The following is a 21,222-nucleotide window of genomic DNA, read 5'->3' as shown; positions in this document are numbered from 1 at the left end:
ATAGGGCTTCGGCTACCACATTGCCAGCGGTATGTTCAATGTCTGACGAAAACTCAGATGTGTAGGACAGGTGCCGCTGTTGCCTGGCTGACCACGAGTCTGACACCTCGCTGAAAGCAAAAATAAGTGGTTTGTGGTCTGTGTAAATTTTGAACTTCCTGCCCTCCTTGAAGTAACGGAAATACCAAATTGCCAGGAATAAGGCTAACAGTTCTCTATCAAAGGCACTGGACTTGAGCTCTGGTGGCCTGAGGTGTTTACTGAAAAAGGCCAGTGGCTGCCACTGTCTGTTAACCAGTTCACCCCCGACCACTGTGCTGGAGGCATCTTCAGTGAGGGCGGTTGGTGCGGCTGTCGGGTGCACAAGGAGGGTGGCTTTGGCTAGGGCATCTTTGGTTGCTTAGAAAGCCTCGGTCGCCTCCTGTGTCCATTAAATGTCTTTACTGGGCCCTGCCTTGAGGGGAAATAGAGGACGCATGATGCGGGCCACTGCAGGTATGAAGCAATGATAAAAAATTGACCAAACCTGCAAACTCTTGCAATCCCTTCACATTCGTTGGTCTGGGAAAGGAATGAATAGTGTCCACTTTGCTGGGTGATGGCCAAGTCCCCTGTTGGTCAATGCGATGGCCCAAGAAATCATCTCTTGGGAAAACTGGCACTTGGCTGGATTGATGGTTAAACCAAACTCACTTAGCCTGGAGAATTAAGTGAGCGGCGTACTCGGTGCATGTGTGGCTGACTATTAAAATGTCATTGAGGTAAATGAAGCCGAGGTGCAGGTGCTGGCCCACTGCGTCCATCAACCTTTGGAAAGTCTGAACCGCATTTTTCAGTCCAAATGGCATATGGAGGAATTCAAACAATCCAAAGGGGGTTATGATGGCAGTTTTGGGAATGTCATCGGGGTGAACCGAGATCTGATGATAACCACCTTAGAAAATATCTGAGCCCCTTGCAGATTAGTGGTGAAGTCCTGGAATTAGGGGATATGGGGAGAAGGCAGGTAGGTGGAGTTAGGTCATAAATTAGATCAGCCATGATCGTATTGAATGACGGAGCAGGCTCGATGGGCCATTTTTGGGCTACTCCTGTTCCTACTTCCTATGTTCCTATATATGGGGGCACAGGATATCTGTCGGGCATGGTGGCCTCATTTAGGCGGTGGTAGTCCACATGGCCTCCAACTTCCCGCTGTCTTGGGTACCATATGGAAGGGGGAGGTCCATGGGCTATCAGAGTGCCGCACAATGCCGAGTTCCTCCATCTTTCAAAGCTCTTCTCTAGCCAGGTTGAGTTTCTCGGGGGAAGACGCTGCGCCCTGGCCTGGAGGGGAGGGCCCTCTGTAATGATTTGGTGTCTCACACCGTGTTTGAGTTCTGCCGAGTTGAAATGGGATGTAGCGATGGAGGGGAATTCCGCTAAGATTCGAGCAAATTTGATGTCAGCCGTACTCAATGAGTGCACGTCGGGGGGGTGGGGGGGGGTTAGTAAGTTCGGTGCCCTTGAGCAAGAGAATCTGAAATGTCTGGCCTGTACCAGCCAACACCCCTGAATGACCATCGGTGGCAAGTTGGCTCTCAAGAAATCAGCACCCAGTAATGGTCGTTGTACGGCCACTACCGTAAACTTCCTGGTGAATTGTCTGTCCCCAAAGCAGAGGGGAATTGTTCAAGTGCCAAATGTCCAAATGTTAGAGCCATTTGCTACTCAATTCTCTCGGCCCACCTTGCCACTGTGAGCCTCTAGGCTGGACAAGGGGAGGACGCTGTACTGTGCCAAGAAATGTTGGCCTGACAGGGAGTCTTGGATGTGGAAGAAGCTATGCAGTTGGCCGGTCATTGCAGCCATCAACGATGGCCTGCCTTGGTGTTTCCCTGGAATGCACAGGGTAGTGGCATTGATGGGCCTTGGAACCCACTGTTGAAACAATACTCACTGGTGGGGTGCATCGTTCGGGTGGTTGGACGGTTGGTCAGTGGGCTTCCTGGCTGGTCATTGCTGACAAGGTGCTATCACCTGTTCAAGCAAAGTGCAGGTATTGCTCTTCACCGCCCATAGCACAACTGCTCGGTCAGCCACCCTCATGGGGTCGTCAAAGCTTCCTCCGCGATGAGCAACCAGATCTCTTCAGGCAGCCTCTCCAGGAAAATCTGCTGGAACAGCGGGTAAGAGGTGTGAACATTGAGAGCGAGCACGTCACTCATGAGGGCAAAAGGGGCCCTGTCCCCCAAACAGTCGATGTGCAGAAGTCGGGCCACGCGCTCGCGCTTTGAGAGGCTAGTAGTGCGGGTTACCTTGCTCCAGGGGCGGCTGGAGGAAGTTGATGATGCGGGCTGTGGTGTCTTGATCGAGGGCGCTGATCACGTGGTAGCAGCGCATGCCATCTGCGAAGATTTTTGGATATTATTGGTCCATTATTCAAGGCTGTAATCCAGTGGTTCTCAACTTTTTTCTTTCCACTCACATCCCACTTTAAGTAATTCCTGTGCCATCAGTGCTCTGTGATTAGTAAGGGATTGCTTAAGGTGGGATGTGGGTGGGAAGGGAAGGCTGAGAATCACTGCTCTCGTCCCAATTGTTACTGAAATATTTTGGATGAGAAAAATTGTCACTGGACCATTTCCTTTGGAGTTCTGAGTCCGTGCACAATCCCTTACTAATCACAGAGCACCGATGTGAGTGGAAAGAAAAAGGTTGAGAACCACTGCTCTTATCCAATTAATAAATGTCCCAATCCAAATTTAGCAAGTACTTTGAATAAAAAAATCCCATTCTAGTCTGTCAAATGCCTTTTCCGCATTTAACGCGACTGCGATACTCATATCATCTCTTTTCTGTGCTATCAATCTGGTCACATTGTCAGCAGATTTTCTATTTTTAACAAATCCAGTTTGATCCATATTAATGAACTTCGGTAAAAATTTTACAAGTCTGATTGCTAATATTTTTGCAACTATTTTGTAATCTTCATTTCACAAAGGTATAGGTCTATATGAAGATGGACTTAAAGAATTTCTATCTTTTTAAAAAAAAATCACTGTTATTATTGCTGTTTTAAAAGATTCCAGCAATGCATGTGTTTCAACCGCCTGAATTAATAATTCCATAAGTGGAGGAATCAATAAATCTTGAAATTCTTGATAAAATTCAGATGGAAATCCATCCTCTCCCACAGACTTATTATTCTATAAAGAACTTCAAGCTTCTCTAACCTCTATCAATATAAAAGGTGCATTTAAATCTCTTTGTTCATACAAATTTAATTTGGGTAAATTAATTTGAGATTAAATAAATTATCTATTTTATTATTATCTTTCAAAGATTCAGATTTATATAACTTTGAATAAAATTGTTCAGTTTTTATTAATTTCTTGAGGTTTAATTAAATTTGAATCATTCTTGAAACTTTTTATGTCTTTAATTGCCATGCTAAAACTTTATGCTCTCTTTCACCAAATTCATAAAACTTCTGTTTAGTTCTCATAATAATTTTCTCTGTTCTGTAAGTTTGTAAAGTATTATATTGAAGCTTTTTATTTATAAGGGATCTTCATTTACTTGCCTCTACAAATCTTTTTTTCTAAATTTGTTATTTCAATCTCCAACTGTCCTAATTCTTTCATATAGTCCTTTTTAATTTTAGAAGTGAAACTAATTATTTGACCACATATATACACTTTCATAGCATCCCATAAAATAAACTTATTAGAAATCAAATTAGAATTAGTTTCAAAAAAGCATTTTATCTGCCTTCTAATAAATTCACAACAATCTTCCCTTTTTAATAACATAGAGTTAAACCTCCATCTATAAACAGATTCTTGTCCATTGTTATTGCCAACAACAAAGGAGAATGATCCGATAAAATTCTTACCTTACATTCTGCTTGCAGTATTCTACCTTGGAGTGGTTCAGATATTAAAAATAAATCAATTCTAGAATAGGAAAATCATGTCTACTGGAGTTTCTTGCAAGAAAGCCATGTCTACCTTCATTTTGCTTATATGTGCCAGTATTCTTTTCCTCTTCACTGGACTGTGAAGCCCATTAATATTAAAACTTAAAACATTAATAACTTTACTCATTATTATGTTTTCTTATCATCCTTGTAAAAAGTCTTCCCTTCACCACTCTCCCCTCATCTCCTTGGCTTTTCAATTCTTCTATAAATTTCTCTAAAGAATCCAGATATAAAAGAAATTAAAGAAAGACAAAGATAAAACCATAAAATAAACAAATTATTCCCCCCCATTTAGTTTAATATAATACACAACTGCACTACCCCACTCTACAGGAGGTGGCCAAGGCCACGAACACAGGCATGAATCAGTAAATGTCAGAGCATTTTTCTCTAGCTCCCTCGAATACTTATCTTAACATCAAATTATATTTTTAAGACAGATTTAATCAATTTTATTATATTCCAAGAAGAATCTTCTTTCTCCTGTTTGCCACAGAGCCCTCTGTTCAACTTTTTGACGAATACCTGGTAAAACATTTGCCTACTCTTGTGCAGATCTAGGATCTGTAAAAACACTTGCTCGGTCCTCCTTGTACAAGGATTGCTGGGTGCCGTAAAATAAAATAGTATCCATTTTGTTCCCACCAAGTATTCTTCACCGGGTTGAATTCTTTTCTTCAATAAATCAAAACTGATGTCAGGGTAAAGGAAAATCTTATTTCCATTATATTCTAATGGAGCCTTTCTTTCCTTGGCTTGTTTTGCTGCCAACTCTCTGTGATGAAATGGGCTAATTAAATATATGCTCATAAAACAGATTGGAACTGGGTTGGCTGTTAGGTTGCCTGCACTTCACAGACGCAGCCTTACAAAGTCCGAGGGCAGGGGCAAGCAGAAGGTTCTGCAAGGCTGTGGCAGAACCTTCTGCTTGCCCCTGCCCTCGGACTTTGTAAGGCTGCGTCTGTGAAGTGCAGGCAACCTAACAGCCAACCCAATTCCAATCTGTTTTATGAGTATATATTTAATTAACCCTTTGTGTTACATCTCTCACTTCATAACGAAGAAACCTTATCAAAATAGGTTGTGGTCTTTGATCAGGTGGTGGTCATGGCCTTAGGGCTCTATGTGCCCTCTCTATTTCAAAATCTCCTTGAAACTGATCCTGTCAAAAAGTATTTGGGATCCAACATTGAAGGAAAGTTGCTATATTGTCCCCTTTAAGATCAGCAACTTTAATATTATTTCTTCTGATGCAATTCTGTAAAGAATCCATTTTAATGGATCCAATGGATCCACTGAATTTTCCATCCTGTCCACTCCATCTCGGAACCATTTGTACCTCAAATTCCACAGTCTTAACCCTCTCTTCCACTTCATCAAATCTTTTTTGAATGTTATTGGTTTTATCATTTGATTTTTAAAAAAATATCCATTCTTGCTTGTTTCAACTCCTTCATAATAATTAAAGTTTCTGTGCTTTATTTAGGAATATTAAACGGCATTCCCGCTTCTTGTCTCTGTTCTTGTTCTTCTTCGTTATTGGCCTGGAGTTCCACTGAATAAATATCTTGTAAAGGTAATGTTTCAAATATATCTCCTTCCTCGACGGTCTGTTCATGCTGCCACGCTCCACACCGGTGTGGCCCCGCGTGCATGCGCAGTGTCATGAGTTCCTCTTCCTCAAGGTCTGTCCATTGGTCCGACTGCACCAGGGCTGCAGTTCTCTGCGTATCCACCTCTGGATCCCTTCAGTACAGCTCCTGGTGCCAGATGTAAGTTGCACTCCTGACTGGCAAGCGACATTTTTATCTCTTTTTTGGCGACCTTAGTAAAAAGTTGCCTGTCTTTTAATGATTCCAAAAGTTTAATTGCAGTCTCCTTGCATTTTTTTAACTCTTTTCTTGGGAGATCCAGATTCCTACGTCCTGGCTCTACCTCATCATGTGACATTCCTCCCACTCCTCCAATTGACTTCCCTCAACAGACCCTCTTGACAATTGGCCTACCCTCTGTGGGACTTCACCCAATTGAGGGGGTGACATCACAGTGAGCAGGTGCCAGGAGCTCAGGTTGGAGGCATGGACAGCGAGGAAGGGTCTCAAGAACTTCGAATTTCCGGGTGTCCACATCTCCGAGGATCTGTCCTGGAGCCTCCATGAAAACGCAATCACAAAGAAGGCTCGCCAGCGGCTATACTTCTCTGAGGAGATTCGGTATGTCACCGAAGACTCTCTTAAACGTCTACAGTTGGAGAGCATTTTGGATGGTTGCATCACTGCCTGGTATGGAGGCGTCAACTCTCAGGACAAGAAGAAACTCCAGAGGGCTGTTAACTTGGCCTGTGACATCTCAGGCGCCAGACTTCATTCCACTATGGACATCCACATGAGGCTGTTAGGACATCCTAAACAGAGCAACCTCACTGTCGCCAGGAGTGGGTGTTACCAGTTCTCGGGACTTGCGCCAGCAAACCAACTAATCCAGTCACATGCGTGAGATGACTTGCTACAGTTCCCTCGGGACCGTGCATTGTAAATACTATAAATAGTTCTCTAATTGTAGATAAAAGGGTTCGTTCTTTGGATCTGGTAAAAAAACACTGGAGTCTGTCATTTCTCTCAGGGTCTAATGAGGTGGAAGCTTGTATTCCACCGCACAATGCGTGAACAGCACAAACCTTCGGTATTGTTACGGGCCCAAAACCCAGCAGCATTAGAAATACACCAAGACAAATGATTACTTAAATAAAAGTTACTTTTAGTTTTCTTTAAACAGAAAAACAGGATCAAGCTTTAACTTATTACTATTAACTTAACCCCTTTCTAATTCTAAGCACGTGTATATAATGTGTGTGTGGTGATAGGTTTGCTCCATTGGCAAATATTAGAGCGCATCAGATGTCCCCCAAAGTTCCTCAACATGATTATCCAACTGCACGAAAACCAACAAGGTCGGGTCAGATACAGCAATGAGCTCTCTGAACCCTTCTCCATTAACAATGGCGTGAAGCAAGGCTGTGTTCTCGCACCAACCCTCTTTTCAATCTTCTTCAGCATGATGCTGAACCAAGCCATGAAAGACCCCAACAATGAAGACGCTGTTTACATCCGGTACCGCACGGATGGCAGTCTCTTCAATCTGAGGCGCCTGCAAGCTCACACCAAGACACAAGAGAAACTTGTCCGTGAACTACTCTTTGCAGACGATGCCGCTTTAGTTGCCCATTCAGAGCCAGCTCTTCAGCGCTTGACGTCCTGCTTTGCGGAAACTGCCAAAATGTTTGGCCTGGAAGTCAGCCTGAAGAAAACTGAGGTCCTCCATCAGCCAGCTCCCCACCATGATTACCAGCCCCCCCACATCTCCATCGGGCACACAAAACTCAAAACGGTCAACCAGTTTACCTATCTCGGCTGCACCATTTCATCAGATGCAAGGATCGACAATGAGATAGACAACAGACTCGCCAAGGCAAATAGCGCCTTTGGAAGACTACACAAAAGAGTCTGGAAATACAACCAACTGAAAATCCTCACAAAGATTTGCGTATACAGAGCCGTTGTCATACCCACACTCCTGTTCGGCTCCGAATCATGGGTCCTCTACCGGCACCACCTACGGCTCCTAGAACGCTTCCACCAGCGTTGTCTCCGCTCCATCCTCAACATCCATTGGAGCGCTTACATCCCTAACGTCGAAGTACTCGAGATGGCAGAGGTCGACAGCATCGAGTCCACGCTGCTGAAGATCCAGCTGCGCTGGATGGGTCACGTCTCCAGAATGGAGGACCATCGCCTTCCCAAGATCGTGTTATATGGCGAGCTCTCCACTGGCCACCGTGACAGAGGTGCACCAAAGAAAAGGTACAAGGACTGCCTAAAGAAATCTCTTGGTGCCTGCCACATTGACCACCGCCAGTGGGCTGATAACGCCTCAAACCGTGCATCTTGGCGCCTCACAGTTTGGCGGGCAGCAACCTCCTTTGAAGAAGACCGCAGAGCCCACCTCACTGACAAAAGGCAAAGGAGGAAAAACCCAACACCCAACCCCAACCAACCAATTTTCCCCTGCAACCGCTGCAATCGTGTCTGCCTGACCTGCATCGGACTTGTCAGCCACAAACGAGCCTGCAGCTGACGTGGACTTTTTACCCCCTCCATAAATCTTCGTCCGCGAAGCCAAGCCAAAGAAGAAAGAAAGAAAGAAGAAGGTGATAGGTTTGCTCCATTGCATATAGTTATTGTTGGGTACTGTATATATGGAGCTGGCCTGCCCACTGATGACTCATTCCCTATGACTCCTCCCCCCCCGGTCCTGGGCCATAAAGGTCAAGCCATCTTTCCCTTCCCTCCATTCCTATACCTGGATCCGGGCCTGCAAGGTTCCCTCAGCCTAGTCTTTGTGGTTACTGGTAGTATATGCTCAGGAAAGTTCTTTGATTCACAGTCCAATCTCACTTCTCACTCCTCCAAGTTCACCAGTATCAGACAATTCTTATACTGTGCACAGAATTTAACATTTATGAATTTTCACCAGGCTTTGGTGCTTGAAAGGTAAATGGTTACCACTCAGGAAGGTTCTTGTTGGTTTCAGAGAGAGATTTGTTGGTCGTTGGACACCCACACAAACTGATTCCTTCCGATCAGCCACTTCAGTATCTTACTGAAGAAACTTGCCCCATCAGGATTTTCCAGATGATAACCTCTTCTTCCAGGTCACCACAGAGTTCCTTTCGTTTTCCTTATTTCAGGTGAAACACTCTCGCCAGCCATTTCCTCTTGAAAGGACCACAAGGGTTTTCAACAGGCTGAACTCAGAGCTCACAACCCGTCTTCAAAATGGGGTTTTCAACAAGCTGCCAGCTTGTCATGTTTCAGCCTCAAAAGCTACTGTATGAGTCAGTTCCCTCCCCCCTCTCTCTCTCTCTCTCTCTCTCTCTCTCTCTCTCTCTCTCTCTTTCTCTCTCTGTCTAAGATAAATCTTGTTTGTCCTTTCCTCTCGCTATGCTTGTAAAAACCAGAACTTTTTGCAAGGCTAACCCAATTCTTGACCCTGGGCTCTCTATTTGTACCTGCTTTTGAAATTACTTCCAAAAGCAGCTCCATTTTCTTTGCAGAGCCACTGGTGCCCAAACGTCTGGCTTCAGATTGCACAATTTGGGATTGTACTCGCTGGAGTTTAGAAGATTGAGAGGGGATCTCATAGAGACCTATAAAATTCTGGCAGGACTGAACAGAGTGGATGCGGAGGGGATGTTTCCAATGGTGGGGGAGTCCAGAACCCGGGGCCATGGTTCGAGGATAATAGACAAACCATTTAGAACCGAGATGTGGAGGAATTTCTTTAACCAGAGGGTGGTTGCCACAGAGAGCAGTAGAGGCAGGTTCATTGAATATATTTAAGAGGGAATTAGATATATTTCTTCAGTATAAGGGAATTAGGGGTCACGGAGAGAAGGCGGGGACGGGGTATTGAACTTTAAGATCAGCCATGATCTCATTGAATGGCGGAGCAGGCTCGAAGGGCCGAATGACCTACTCCTGCTCCTATCTTCTATGTTTCTATGTTTCAGCAAAGCTCTTGCATGTTAAGTGAGATGTGTTTTGTGAAATGTTTGTGAAGTGACCTACACTAAACCCCCACAATTTATCTCTTTTAAAGATATATTAATATATAATATAAAATGTAATTTTCCCCGTAACAGTACATTTACAGTAGAGGTGGTGCCTTAAGGAACCAGCCTCTATCCTCAAGGACTCCCACCCATCCAAGCCATGCCCTCTTCACTCTGCTACCACCGGGAAAAAAGGTACAGGAGCCTGAAGACGAGCACTCAATGGCATTAGGACAGCTTCTTCCCCCCTGCCATCAGATTCCTGAATGATCAATGAACCAAAGACACTGCTTGACTTTTTGTGCTCTAGTATCAGTACTTTTTTATAATAATGTCCTAAGATGGTTATAACATGTATGTTTGGACTATGACGATGCCGCAAAACTCTGAATTTCACGGCAATAAATCCTAATTCTGATTGTGGTTCAACCCTTCAAGAGGAATCTGGAAACATGGCCGATGGAATTTAATGCAGAAAAGAGTGAGGTGCTGCATTTTGGAAGGGACAAAGCAAGAAAGGACTCACACGGTGAACGGTCGGGCACTGAGGAGAGAACAGAGAGATCTGGGAAGACAGATACATAATCCCCTGAGAGTTGTGCCGTAGATGGACAGGGTTGTAAAGGGAGCTTTTGACACATTGGCCTTCATAAATGTTACAGTAAAGATTAATAAGACATGGATGAAGCCACATTTGGAGGATTGTGTGCAGTGTTGGTCACCGAACTGCTGGAAAGATATCAATAAGATAGAAAGAGGGCAGAGAAGATTCAATAGGGTTTTTGCCTGGATGTCAGGAACTGAGTTACAGGGAAAGGTTAATCAGGCTAGATCTTTATTTTCTGGAGCGTAGAAGAATGAGGGGATATTTGTAGGGGTATTTAAAATTATGAGGGGTCGAGACAGCGTAAATGTAGATGGGCTTTTTCCACTGAGGGTAGGTGAGATTCAAACAAGAGGACATGGGTTAAGGATGAAAGGGGAAAGGTTTAGGGGGAACATGAGAGAAAACGTCTTCACACAGAGAGTGGTGGGGGTGTGGAACGAGCTGCCAGCTGAGGTGGTGAATGTGGGCTCAATTTTTAAATTTAAGAAGAATTTGGCCAGGTACATGCATGGGAGGGGTATGGAGGACTATTTCCTGGGTGTAGGTCAGTGGGACTAGGCAGAAGAATGGATCAGCACAGACAAGAAGGGCCGAAGGGACTATTTCAGTGCTGTAACGCTCTATGGTTGTATGGGTCAGAGTGTGTTCCTGTCACATTTCCAGCTGCTTTGGATCTTACCGCTCCAGATGTTTTGGGTTTGCAGTTGTTCCTGTGGATCGGCCCATCGGCCACTGACTATGAGAAGCAGCAGTCCATCAGCTCAGCGAGAGAGTACCTTCAATCACACCCATCTGGACGGGACATGGACACACCGATCATTAGGGTGAAACAAGGATCAGAGCCCCTGACCTTTACTGGCTGGTTCAATGCCTGGGACCCACACAAGTGGACAGTAAGTTGGCTAATCTTCCTGATCTCTGCACCATCAATACCAATGCCCTTGACTTATTCTTGAGGTATCTTTCCTTGTCTGTGAACGTTAACTCTGCATTGTAGAACAAGGCTGTTTGGTTCCTGCTCTACACAATGTCAAGTCAAGTTTATTGTTATCTGATTGCACAAGTACAACACGAACGCTGTTCATCTACACAAATAAATAACTAAATATTGTATCATGAATATGAGAGTCTTGGAGGGTCAGTGTGAGCCGCTCCTTTGATCGTTCAGCATCCGTGGGAAGAAGCTGTTCCTCAGCCTGTTGGTACTGGCTCTGATACTCCTGTATCTCTTTCCTGACGGAAGCAGCTGAAAGATGCTGTGTGCAGGGTGGAAGGGGCCCTCGATGATTTTGCATGCCCTCTTCAGACAATGATTTCTGAAGATCACGTTGATTGGGGGGGAGGGGGGGTTGGGGAGGGAGACTCCAGTGATTCTCTCTGCCACTCTTGTGATCCTGTGGATTGACCTCGGATCCATTTCTCTGCAGTAACCATACCCCTCTGTGGTGCAGCCAGCCAGGATGCTCTCGATAGAGACATGATGGTGGCCGGTAACCCTGCCCACTTGCGTCTTCTCAGGAAGTGCATTCGCTGTTAGGCCTGAAAATGTTAGGCCTAAATCCATCCCCATCCACATCACTTTCAAATTTTTTCTTTAACATAGGACCTGCCTTAACTCCATCCTCCAGTCGCTGTTCCATGCACCTACCATCCTCTGTGTAAAAAAAAATGACCCCCTCAGGCTCCTGTTAAATCTCTCCCCCACACCTTAAACCTATGTCCTCTAGTTACCACTACTCCTCCTGTGGGCAAAAGATTCTGTGCGATCTAGTCTCATGATTTTGTGCATCCTCCTGCTCTCCGAGGAATAAAGCCACGGCCTGCTCAACCCCTCCCTGAAGCTCAGGCCCCCAGAGTCCCAGCAACGTCCTCGTCAATCTTCTCTGCACCCTCTCCAGCTGGACCACCTCTTTCCTGCAGCACCGTGATCAAAGCTGAACACGACACTCCATATGGGGCCTCGCCAACATCCTGTACAACTGGCACATGAGCTCCCAACCCTTGACTTCAGTGGAGCTGGGACAGATCACTAATCACAGGCTGGTCTAACAATGCTATGTTTTTGATCCAGGATTACTAGGAATATTTACCTTTATGTATTTATTGTCTTTTTTTAAACTCAATTAAATTTATTTTTCTACATTTTTTTTACAAGTACCGCAGCAAGTAAGAATTTTGTACGTTTTAGTACAACATTTTTGTCATAAACTCATCATAATTTATCCCATTGAAACCAAGCCTTCTAACTCAGGAGTTTTAAAAAAAGTAGAACATAGAACATTACAGTACAATACAAGCCCTTCGCCCCACAATGTTGTGCCGACCTACATAAATCTACTCCACAATCTAACCCTTCCCCACCTCACACCCATAACCCTCTAATTTTCTTACATCCATGTGCCTGATTGAGAGTCTTTTGAATGCCTTTATTGTACCAGCCTCCACCACCACCCCTGGCAAGGCATTCCAATTGCCATAACTCTCTTGCCTCCCCTCAACTTTTCTCCTTCCACCTTGTACAGATGTCCTCTGGTATTTGCTACTCCCACCCTGTCCACCTTATCAATGCCTCTCATAACCTAGTAGACCTCTATTAAGTCTCCGCTCATCCTTCTCCACTCCAAAGTCAAACATCCCAGCTCTGCTAATCCAACTTAGGCAACTCTTTTCTGCACCCTCTCCACATCTTCCACATCCTTCCTGGAATGGCGTGACCAGACCTGAACACAATACTCCAAGTATGGTCTCACCAGAGTTTTGTAGGGCTGTAGGTAGAACCTTGGAGGAAAAGGATGTGGGCCTAATGCCCAGCTTGGATGAGTTGGGCCTGTTCCCATGCTGTATCCCTCTGTAGTGGCCATCTCTAAGGGCTGTGTGTTCAAACCACGTCTGGGTCACCTCTTGTAACAGCACTGATTTACCACAGCTTCCAAATAGATAAAGAATACACTCCCTCATTTCATTCACCACATCAAGAAGTCTTTTATTGTTCACTAGACACAGCATTGCTCCCCAAACACCACCCAGCCAAACCTCTCTGACCTTCTTATTGGTTCACCGCCACATAGGTGATCCACACACTCTCATTCCCTTCCTCCCGCTGAAGATAAGTACGTGACCCTGACTCCCTTCGTCCAGGACTAGTGCAATTAAATGATGGAGAGGGGTGGGACTCTGAGGTGGGAGTAACCTTGCTTCTCGTGCTCGATAGGCAGGCAGTGGATGCAGCTATGACAAGATGCGAGGCAACCTGGGAGATGTGTCGGCAATGACTCAGATCTCTGTGGTGAGTACCAGGGTTCAGAAAGGAAGGGAGGGGTGATAGCATTAACGGGGGAGAGGTAGGGTGGAGTAATGGTGGTGTGGCGATGGTGTGAATGGATGGGGATGCGTTGGGTTTGGAGGGTGGATTGGAGCAGAGGTTGGAATGGGATAGGGTGGGAAGTGGATTTGGGGAGGCAACCCAACTGGGTCAAGGTTGGGGACTAGGCGATGGAGTGTTATGGTAACCAGTGTTGGACTTGTGCTCCTCAGCCGTCTCGATGCAGTGGCACAGCGGATAGAGCTGGTCCCGGAGTCCCAGGTTCAATCCCCACCTCCGGTGCTGTCAGCCTGGAGTTTGCACATTCACTCTGCGACCCGCCTGCATTCATCCCCACTCAGGGAAATATTATTTCTTCTTCATCTCCCTTCTCCTCTTCCTCCTCCCCCTCCTCTCCCCTCCCCTCCTCCTCCTCTTCCACCTCCCCTCCTCCTCCTCTTCCACCTCCCCTCCTCTCCCCTTTCCTCTTCCTCCCTTCCTCCTCTCCCCTTTCCTCTTCCTCCCCTCCATTACCCGGAGGGTGAGAAGGGAGCGGAGAGAGAGAAAGGAGCGGGTGGAGAGGGAGAAGGGGCGAGAGGGAGGGGATAGGAGAGAGGTGGAGTGAGAGAGGAGGGAGTGGAGAGAGTGAGGATGGGAGAGAGAGGGGGCAGTGGGGTGGAGAGACAGAGATAGGAGCAGAGAGAGAGAGAAGGTGGAGAGAAGGCGGCATTAAGAGAAGGGGTGGAGAGAGAGAAAGGGTGTAGAGGGTGGTGGAGAGTGAGATGGTGGGCAGAAAGAATGAGGTGGGAAGAGAAAGAGAAAATGAAGAGATTGGATGGAGAGAGAGGGGGCAGAGACTAGAGAGATGAGGTTGAGAGTCAGAGGGGGTTGTGAGTGAGGAGTGGCAGAGAGAGTGAGTGTCGGGGAAGAGAAAGAGAACTGGGTGTGGGCAGTGGGGGAGTAGGGGAGAAAGAGGGAGACAGGTAGAAGGCAGGGACAGAATGAGATGGAGGGAGGGCACTGAGTGGAAGAATGAAGGAGGAAGGGAGCAGAAAGAGAGAGAGAGTGATGGAGGGAGGAGCCATAGAGATGAAGAGGGGTGGGTGGATAGCCAGAGATGGGGTGGGGTGGAGAGAGAGTAGGGCAAATATGGAATTATGGGGCCTCAGCCAACTAATGGAGGAAAATTCTGGAAACTCTCAGCATTTGTGCAGAGCAAATGTTTCAGCTCAGTGACCTTTGGCGACTTGAAAGATTGTCTCTCTTTCTCTCTCCACAGATGCTGCTTGACCAGCTGAGTGTTTACAGCGTATTCTGTTTTTATTTCAGAATTCCAGCATCTGCGGGTATTTAGGTTGATTCTCAATATCAGCCTTGCCACACTCTTAATAACGTCTGACCCCGTGCCTCTTCTCCTCACTCCCCTCTCAGGACCTCCACAACGTGGACCTGAACAAGAAAGGCGCCCCTGCCTCAATATCGCATGGCTTCAGTCAGAGGTCGCTTAGCCCTCAGTTTAAGGATTCCACTCTCCCAGTGGTCTCCCTGCCCTCCGTCCCCACCCCGGATCCATCGGTGCCAGCAGGCACCAGCGGCAAGAACTGTTACCCTCGTCAGATGCTGGTCAACAAAACTGTGGACGAACTTCCAGAAGGAGTCATTCCTGATAAAAAGGAGGTGAGATGAGCTTCCTTGGGTACAGAGGGGCTTGGGAGCTGGTGCATGGATTGCAAAACATTGGTCTGCAGCTGTCGTACCGAGTGGGATACTCACCTTCATTGCTGGGGGGGGGATTGGATTTAAGAGCATGAAAGTTCTGCAGGGGCTGCACCTTGAATACTGTGCGCAAGACTTGAGAAGGATAAACTGACTTTGGAGGTGACACAGGGAAGGTTCCTCAGGTTGATTCCGAAGATGAGGGGGAGGTTAGGCTGTGAGGAGAAACTGAGTCTCCTGTTTAGGATGATGGTGGGGGAAGATCTTATAGAGGCTGAGTACAGGGTTAATTGTGAAATATTTAATAGTCCAGAAGAACAAAGGGTTTTTGGTGTCCAAATCCATACATGGGTCAAGATCGCCCTGCAGGTTCATAGGATAATTAAGAAGGCCTTGGGCTTCATTAGTTGGGGGGATTGAGTTCAAGAGACGAGAGGTCATGTGGCAACTCTACAAATCTCTGGTGAGACCACACTTAGTTCTGGTCACCTCATTACAGGAAAGATGTGGAAGCTCTGGAGAGGGTGCAGAGGAGATTCACCAGGATGTGGCCTGGATTGGAAAATAAGTCTCATGAGGCAAGGTTAGCAGAGCTGGGACTTCTCTCTTTGGAGCGAAGAAGGATGAGAGGAGACTTAATAGAGGACTACAAGATTCTGACAGGGGTCCGTATTAAAAGGTTGGAGAGAAGGGTGAGGAGTCCAGACCAACAGACAAAAGGTGCTAATTGGATATGCTACAAACTAACCGACCTCCCCATTAGCCCTAACACAGGGACAACAGTGGAAGATTCGTCAGACAGTGGTAAATTCAAAATCCGAGTTTTTATTAAACTATTAATTACATAACAGTTCCCCCTTAACTCTAAACTTACCTTCACTCTCAGCTTAAACCCCACTATGTGCGAATGTAATTCTGTGTGTGTATTAAAGTCCAAACTATTTCAGTTTAAAGGTAGTTTTAAGGCCCAGTATTTTAAAGTCATGTTGAACTTGAAGGTCTGTTAAATTGTAGTTCAGAAGTTCTTAAAGCAGTAGTCCTTGGATTGTTCCAACTGAGAAATCTTGTTGGGCTGATTTCCCAGGAAGAGATTTCTTCTTAACCTCTCACTCTGGTGATCTTCAACTCCCTCTTAGCTTCTTAAAGTTCTGGAGTTTCTTTCCACATTGAGGCTGATCCCTTTATTTTCAAAAAGAGCAGTTGAGAAATGGTCTCCCTTTTGAAATCCACTTATTTCTCTGGTCCAAGGAGTCACAAGCTAGCACCTATTCCAGCTACTGTAATTCAACCTTTTGTTTCACAAAGGTCTAACACTGGGGTGAACCACAGGGGACTCACTTTCTCCTATTCCAGCTACTGTCATTCAACTCCTTGCTTCACCAGGGCCTAATACCAATGTTCCGGCTACTGTGATGTAGTGCAAACCAGTATCTCCCTCTCCTGCAAGAGATTAGTTTTACTCCTATGTGCGCCACGGGGTCTTGACTCCTGCAGTCTTCCGATTCAAAATGTCTGAATTTGACAACATATTCTCTAACTCATGTGACATTTACATAATCAATGAGGTCAATTCCAATTCTTTGAAATCATGTGACTGTTTACTTGGAAATTTAAAAGCTATTAGCAATAGTTTCTTGGAAATCATACCTCTGGCTTGCAGACATCATGACTTCAAAAGATGACATCCCTTCTGAATGTATTGCATGGGTGTGTGTGTGTGTAACCCTGATCCAAACCACTACACTACTTGAGACATAGTTATAAAAAAATATAGCTTCACCCTAACCTAAATATTACTATTAGTTCAGATCCATTATAGACATAATAAGAGAACAGGAGAGAAGAAAAGGTGATTGGGGAAGGGAGGTTGTTTTTGGCTTTGTGAAAGGAGACAGGGAGAAGAGGTCCAAACCCTGGGACTCGCTCCCTGACAGCATTGTGGGTGTCCACAGCCCTCAAAGAGGCAGCTCACTGCCATCTTCTCAAAGGCAGTGAGGGGTGGGGAACTATAGAACAGACCAAAAATAGGCCTTTCAGCCCTTCCAGTCGGTGCCATAGAACAATAGAATGCTCCATAACCTCCAGACCTCTCCCATCCATGTATTGATCCAATTTATTAAAACTCAAGATCGACCCCGCATTCACATCAAATGGCAACTCATTCCACACTCCTCCAATTCTCTGAGTGAAGAACTTCCCCCTTTTGTTCACTCTAAGCCTTTCCCCTTTCAGCTTAGAACTCGTATTTATATCCCCCAATCTAAGTGGAAAAAGCCTTCTCGCATCCACTCTGTCTATACCTCTCACAAATCTTGTAAACCTCTATCAAATCTCCCCTCATTCTTTGCTCCAGGGAATAAAGTTCTAACCTGTTTAATCATTTCCTGTAAGTCAATTCCTGAAAACCAGCAACTTCCTAGTAAATCTTCTCTGCTCTCTTTCAATCTTATTGATATCCTTCCTGTAGTTCGGTGACCAGAACTGCATGCAATGCTCCAAATTTGGCCTCACCAGTGTCTTAAGCAACTTCAGTACTCAGTACTTTGATTTATAAAGGCTAAGATGCCAAAAGCTTTCTTTATGACCCTGTGCACTTACGACGCCTCTTTCAGGGAACAATGTATCTGTATTCCCAGATCTCTCTGCTCCTCTGTTCTCCTCAGTGCCCTACCATTTACTATGTATGTCCTACCTTGGTTTGCCCTTTCAAACTGCATCACTTCGCACTTGTCTGCATTAAACTCCATCTGCCATTTACTGGCCCATTTTCTCCCAGGTGGTCCAGATCCCTCTTTGAAAATCTTCCACAACACCCTGAATCTGCACTGATCCCACTGTCCATGATCTTCCATCACTGTACCTGTCCACATTTCTCTTAAATATCAAAACTGTGCCAGCATTCAGCCATTTCAGTTGGCAGCTCAATCCACACTCCCACCAATTTCTGCTTGAAGTTTCCCCTAATGTTCCCTTTAAAACCTTTCCCCTTTCACCCTTAACTAGTTTGTCTTTCACCTAATTAGAATATTTTGTTCAGTTCTGGTCACCTAATTACAGGAAGCTATGGAGAGGGTGCAGAGGAGATTTATTGGGATGTTGCTTTGATTGGAGACTATGTCTTATGAGGCAAGGTTAACAGAGCTGGGACTTTTGAATTTGGAGTGAAGAAGGATGAGAGGTGGCTTAATAGAGGTTGACAAGATTATGAGAGACAAAGATGAGGTAGACAGCCAGTGCCTCTTTTCCAGGGCGGGAGTAGCAAACACTAGAGGATGCCTGTATAAAGTGAAGGGAAGAAAGTTTAGGGGAGACGTCAGGGGAGCATTTTTTACACAGAGAGGTGTGGGTGCATGGAATACCTGACCAGGGGTGGTGATGGAGGTTGGAACAATAGGGGTATTTGGGAGACTCTTAGATAGGCACATGGATGGAAGGAAAATGGAGGGTTATGGGGTAGGAATGGGTCGGCACAACATCAAGGGCTGAAGGGCCTGTACTGTGCTGTAGTGTTCACTGTTCCGTTTTGCAAAGACCTGGGACGATGGGCCGAATGGCACTCTTTCTTTTTTTTCATGGAGAATCTGAGGAAGGTATTGGGGTGGGGAAGGGTGTTGATGATGGGCCCTACCCTGTGTCAGTTGGTGCGGCACTGAATAGATCTCCCCTTCCCCTTCTGGCGCCAGAATTAATTGACCTGTTGCATTTCTCCACAGCAATATCTGTCGGATGAGGACTTTGTAGACATTTTCAGCATGTCACGGCAGGAATTCAATGAACTTCCAAACTGGAGGCAGACAATGTTGAAGAAAGAACATCAACTTTTCTAGGGGGGCTTGGAGTTTGGTTTCTCCAACCAACTTTACACAGCAAGGGTCCCTGGGGAGTAATTAGAAAATAGGTCAAGACATAGATATATATATATATATATATATATATTTCCCTTTTTTACAAAGAAGAATAATCTTTTCTCTGTAAAGATGATAGATACTAAAAGGTCAAATAGTCTATAGCTTATTTTGAACGCTTTCAACCTTGTGAGCACTGCACGTGTGATCTGTGCATTAACAGATGCCTTTTTTTCTTGACTCATTCAATTTTCTATTCAGACATACACCACGGTAACAAGCCCTTCTGCCCCATGACCCTGTGCCTCTCAAATACACCAATGAACTTGTTTTCAGAGGGTGGGAGGTGCCCAGAGCACCTGGAGAGACCCCAGGCGGACATGGGGGAGAACGTATATCCTCTTTATCTATAGCGTCGGATTTGAACCCAGGTCTCTGTTGTGCTAACCACATCGAGGTTTGGCGAGGTCAAGTTCCTGCCGTGAGGCTGTGCTCCAAAGCTATGCTGTTCAGGGTAGGACTGAACCAGCCCTTTGCAGCCCTAAGGTTGACCTGAAACTTGTTTGGTGAGCATGGGTGGGGACTTAACAGTTGATGGGGTTCCCCTTGATGGTCTGGTTATGCCTGACAATCTTCCCCGTGGTGGGGAGGGGTGGGGGGTCTGAGATGAACCAGTTGTGCCCAACTGAGCTGGAAGGCACTCAAATACACTGGTTATTCACAGTGAAGTTGGGACGTGCCTGTAACACAGGCTTCCATTGTGATGCCCTTACACTTTCAGTCGGTCACTGGCCATATCCCAAACAGACCCTAACTCCAGCAGTGACGGGTGTGAGGGTCAGGTAACCTATAACCATGACAACCAGTCCTTAGCATCATCAATGTTTTGAAGGATAAGGGAGATGTCTGGATGCCTATAAACAACAACTATTGATCACCACTGCATAGAAACAGGTCCTTTGGCCCTTCTAGCCTGTGCCAAACTATTATTCTACCTAGTTTGTGACTCCCCCCCATACCCCTCCCATCCATGTTCCTGTCCAAATTTTGCTTAAATTAAGCCCAGATTCACCACTTCAGCTGTAGGCTTGTTCCACGCCCCCACCACACCTCTGTGTGAAGAAATTCCTCCTAAAGTTCTCCCCTTTCACCCTTAACCCACGTGCTCTGGTTCCCATCTCGCCCGACCTCAGTGGAAAAAGCCGGCAGGAGGAGAGAGACAGGAGGGGGAAAGACAGGAGGGGGAGGGAGACAGGATGGGTAGAAAAATAGGAGGGGGAAGAGACAGGCAGGAGGAGAGAGACAGGCAGGGGGAGAGAGACAGGAAGGGGAGAGAGGAGGAGTGGGAGAGAGACAGGAGGGAGAAAGAGACAGGAGGGGTAGAGAGACAGGAGGGGGAGAGAGATGGGAGGAAGAGAGAGTCAGGAGGAGGAGAGAGACAGAAGGGGAGAGAGTCAGGAGGGGGAGGGAAATGGCAGGAGGGGGAGAAAGGCAAGTGGGGAGAGAGATGGGAGGGTGAAGGCTTGAGTTATAGGGAGTCATGGAAGAGATTTAGGAATGAGCTGCCAGGGGAAACTGTAGAAGTGGGCGCACTTGCAAACATTTGGAAGATGTGGACGGATTTATGGATAGGAGGGGATAGACCAAATCAGGCAAATGGGACTGGCCCAGTGGGCCAACTTGGCCAGTAGGGATGAGTTGGGGCAAAGGGCCTGTTCTGTGCTGTGTGACTAAGAGCAAGTGGTGTTTTCTACAATTGGGGGAATGAGACATTTGATTGCCTTGGAGATGCAATCTCAAAGTGACCCTGCCACAGAACGAGCATTGTGCAGTCATATTAAAACAACGAATGCTTGAAACATTTGTTATGTTTGTTTTATTTTACCCCCTGTGGCCTTCTCCTTCACTCTAATTTACAGCTCTGGAGTCCCTTCAGCCTAGCATTTCTGCTAGCTCTTCATGCAGCCGGTGGAGCTGTCGCTCTGGACACCAGGGTTCAATTCTGACTTGCGGTGCTGTTGGTGTAGAGCTTGCAGGCTCTCCTCATGACTGCGTCGGGTTTCCTCCCATGTCCCGAGGGCATGTGGGTTGTTAAGTTCATTGGTCGCTCAAATTGTCCCTGGCATGTGGGAGAGTGGGGGTGGGGCTGGGGTTGATCAGAGAGTGGGGAGTTGGAAT

At 46.1% G+C, this 21,222-nt stretch overlaps 1 protein-coding gene across 3 annotated transcripts in view; it reads left to right on the top strand.

Annotated features, from left to right (window-relative positions):
* Positions 1-20,903, top strand: part of vill (villin-like) — a 112,106-nt gene extending 91,203 nt beyond the window's left edge. For all 3 annotated transcript variants that reach the window (XM_069914940.1, XM_069914939.1, XM_069914941.1), the window contains exons 17-20: positions 10,887-11,075; positions 13,394-13,468; positions 14,915-15,160; positions 18,913-20,903. In XM_069914940.1, the coding sequence (XP_069771041.1) occupies positions 10,887-11,075; positions 13,394-13,468; positions 14,915-15,160; positions 18,913-19,026 (624 nt within the window). In that variant the 3' untranslated portion in view covers positions 19,027-20,903. The remainder of the gene's footprint in view (positions 1-10,886; positions 11,076-13,393; positions 13,469-14,914; positions 15,161-18,912) is intronic.
* The last annotated feature ends 319 nt before the right edge of the window (positions 20,904-21,222 follow it).

The sequence above is a fragment of the Narcine bancroftii genome, chromosome 1, assembly GCF_036971445.1.
Source record: "Narcine bancroftii isolate sNarBan1 chromosome 1, sNarBan1.hap1, whole genome shotgun sequence".
Classification (NCBI taxonomy): Eukaryota; Metazoa; Chordata; class Chondrichthyes; order Torpediniformes; family Narcinidae; genus Narcine; species Narcine bancroftii.
Note: the sequence above shows the minus strand (reverse complement) of the source record. Positions and strands in the feature narration are given on the sequence as shown.